The sequence below is a fragment of the Adiantum capillus-veneris genome, chromosome 24 (genome assembly GCF_014529385.1).
Source record: "Adiantum capillus-veneris isolate H3 chromosome 24, ASM1452938v2, whole genome shotgun sequence".
Taxonomy (NCBI): domain Eukaryota; kingdom Viridiplantae; phylum Streptophyta; class Polypodiopsida; order Polypodiales; family Pteridaceae; genus Adiantum; species Adiantum capillus-veneris.
Window position 1 is genome coordinate 138,070,046 of NC_140954.1, and position 2,798 is coordinate 138,072,843.

Sequence of the window (2,798 nt, forward strand, 5' to 3'; positions counted from 1 at the left end):
TATCCCTCAAATAGATCCAACTATTATCAAGGATAATCTTTCGCTTGGTCTCATCCGGCATGGTGCATACAATTGGCCGTTCTCCCGAGCGAGGAGCTCCTTGCTTCCCCACTCTATGTGCTCCATAGACCATAACTCCGGACATGCCAAAGTGGGTTTTGAAGAAATCTTCAATAACAATGGCAAGAGAAGGAGGTGTCTTTAACTTCTCTTCGGGAATTCCACGAATAACAATGTTCTTGGAACGTCGCTCTCGTTCCTTCAACTCCTCCACATCCACATTCTCAACATTCTTTGTTTGAACCATAGCTTGCATGAGTGAGGAATTAAAAACCACATTGCTACCACATACATCAGCCCAAGACTTGTTTGTGCATACATTTTTCATGTCGCATACATCCCGGCTCATAGTGTCAAATTTCTCCTCTTTCAATACATGGTCATGCTCTACTTTGCTCATCCGCTCCTTCAAAGCATTCAAGTCCACAAGAGAGCATTTACATTCCTTGACTTCCTCTTCAAGTTGCATCAAACGTGTTGTTTGCATCTCAAGTGTCCTCTTGAGATTCTCATTCTCAACCACAAGTACCCTTAGTGTGCCATTCTCCATTGCAAGTGCTCGTAAGTCTTCGCCTTGTTTGTTTACGGTCTCTTGCAATGATACCAAGTACGCCATGATCATGGTTTCCGATGTTGTTGGTTGGGTGGTTGTGTTGCTATCTCCACACTTAGGAGATTTTGGATCATTTTCCACAATGGTTGTGGACCTTGTTGAAGAAGAAGAACCCTTGCGAGTGCCGGAAGACATTGTATGTAAAATAGGAGATGAGAATCAATTTTGTTGAACCTGTTCACTTCAGAAATGCTGCTACAGAAACGCCTTCCATAACTCTGAAAATTTCTTTTTTTACATGAATGCGTAGAGGACTTCGTGCTCTTCGATTGAGGCTATAGATCACCCAAATCGGAGTTCGGATGAAGAAGTTATGATCAAAAGAGTGGACTGCTGTCTACTAGGTCAAAAAACGGCTGCACTGAGAGAGAGAGAGAGAGAGAGAGAGAGAGAGAGAGAGAGAGAGAGAGAGAGAGAGAGAGAGAGAGAGAGGGGTGGGAGGCAAAAAAGAGAGTGGAGAGGAAGATTGGTGAGTAAGGAGGGACAAAAGGCGAGTTCAGAGAGAGAAAGAGAGTTTGTTGCAAGAGAGAAGAACGAGGTCTCTAGGCAGGGGTGAGCATATTGATGGCCAAGCGAAGGAGTTCAAATGAAGCAGGAGAGAAGAGTCAGGGTGAGGACAAGAGAGAGGAAAGGCGAGAGAGAACATGTAGGACCAACAACGATAAGTGAGCTACGGTTAAGCTTATAATAGAGAAATAGACCGACGAGAGATGATAGGAGTGGAGAGAGAGAGAGACTAACAATTCTAGAGGGAAAATAGATCGATAGAGCAATAATTTGAAGACAATAGCTACCAAATATAGACATCACTAAAATTGTAATCTAGGTCACTCAAAAATTAACTTCAAAAGAAGAGAGATGCTTATCAATGGATACACAATTTATGGAGTGAGGAACACTCAAGAATTGATCGGAGGTAGCCAACAATCACACAATGATGCAAATAAACATAACAAATGACTATCAACAAAACGAGAGAGAGGCGTAACTAAGGGTGACCCAAATAAAAGGGAGGTAGGAGGTAAGAGAGTAATGTTCAATGCCAAAAGTGCAGGGCTAGGTGATGAAGCTATTGTGATGGGAAAAGGCTGGTGGAGAGCTAGAGCTGGGTGCAAAGAAAGAGATTACCGAGTGATCACTAAGAGTGGTATGGTTTTAGGCGAGATCCATTAACAATAAGGTGTGCAGCTGAACATCTCCTTGAGGAAGAATGTTGGCGACAAAAAATGGCCCTTGCCATATGAGCAGCAACTTCTTGGCCTTCTTAAAATACTTCGCCTCATATAAAATAGCTAACAAACCTTTGCCAAACTTTTTAGTCGTTAGGTGCCGATCATGCCAAGCCTTCCTTCGTTGCTGTTCTATTTCCAGGGCTTGAGCTACCAAGAGCTGCTCCTCTTCTAGTCTATTGAGTTGACTATCCATAGCACAATGTTGGGTTCTAGAATAGTCCACCTTAACTGTAGTGACTTTGGGGGAACCAAAATGAAATTTGAAAGATGCCGCTGCTTCTTGTCCAAAGGCAAGCTGAAATGGCGAATGTTGAGTTGTGTCCTTGAAAGCAGTGCAATATTTCCATGTAGCACCTAAAACTGCCATTGGCCAAGACGTTCGGTGAAGGTGGCAAGTTTTGCGAAGCAAAGAAAGAAGTACTTTGTTGGTGCTTGGCATGCCCGTTTTCTCAAAGATCATAGGAGCAAGACTTCCTATGAAAAATTTTATATCGGGTAAAAAGATTGCCCAAACTATGCTCTCTCACTCAACGGTCTCCCTCATTCAACACACCCTAGCGACTCTCAGCTTCTTGGCATAGCCAAAAAAAATTTCCTTGATTGGCTCTCATCCTCTCTCTATCCACCTCACCTTGCTTATCTCCCCCTCATGGCCACTCCTGGCCATTCTCTTGAGCCCTGCAATCCGTGGCCCTACAACTCTCAATCGATACCTCTTTTCAATGCAATGCCTCCTCGTCAGTTTGTAAAAAACCCATTAAATCATCCTTTTATCCCATTTAAACAAAACCTCTTTAAGCCTCATTCACACCCTGCCATATCCGGCTTGGCGACTCTCCCTTGCCCGCCACCCCTCGGATGGCCTGCATACAGTGGTGCCTCCCTCTCAATAG

At 43.8% G+C, this 2,798-nt stretch overlaps 1 protein-coding gene across 1 annotated transcript; it reads right to left on the bottom strand.

Moving 5' to 3' along the window:
* Window positions 1–1,828: 1,828 nt before the first annotated feature.
* On the bottom strand, window positions 1,829–2,272 carry LOC147427227 (uncharacterized). Its single transcript, XM_086498281.1, has one exon. It carries the CDS (start codon window positions 2,270–2,272, stop codon window positions 1,829–1,831), a length of 444 nt encoding a protein of 147 aa, XP_086354407.1.
* Window positions 2,273–2,798: the final 526 nt, after the last annotated feature.

Excerpts from the sequence above, each read along its gene's own strand:
- LOC147427227 (XM_086498281.1), bottom strand. The coding sequence starts at position 2,272 with ATGGCAGTTTTAGGTGCTACATGGAAATATTGCACTGCTTTCAAGGAC.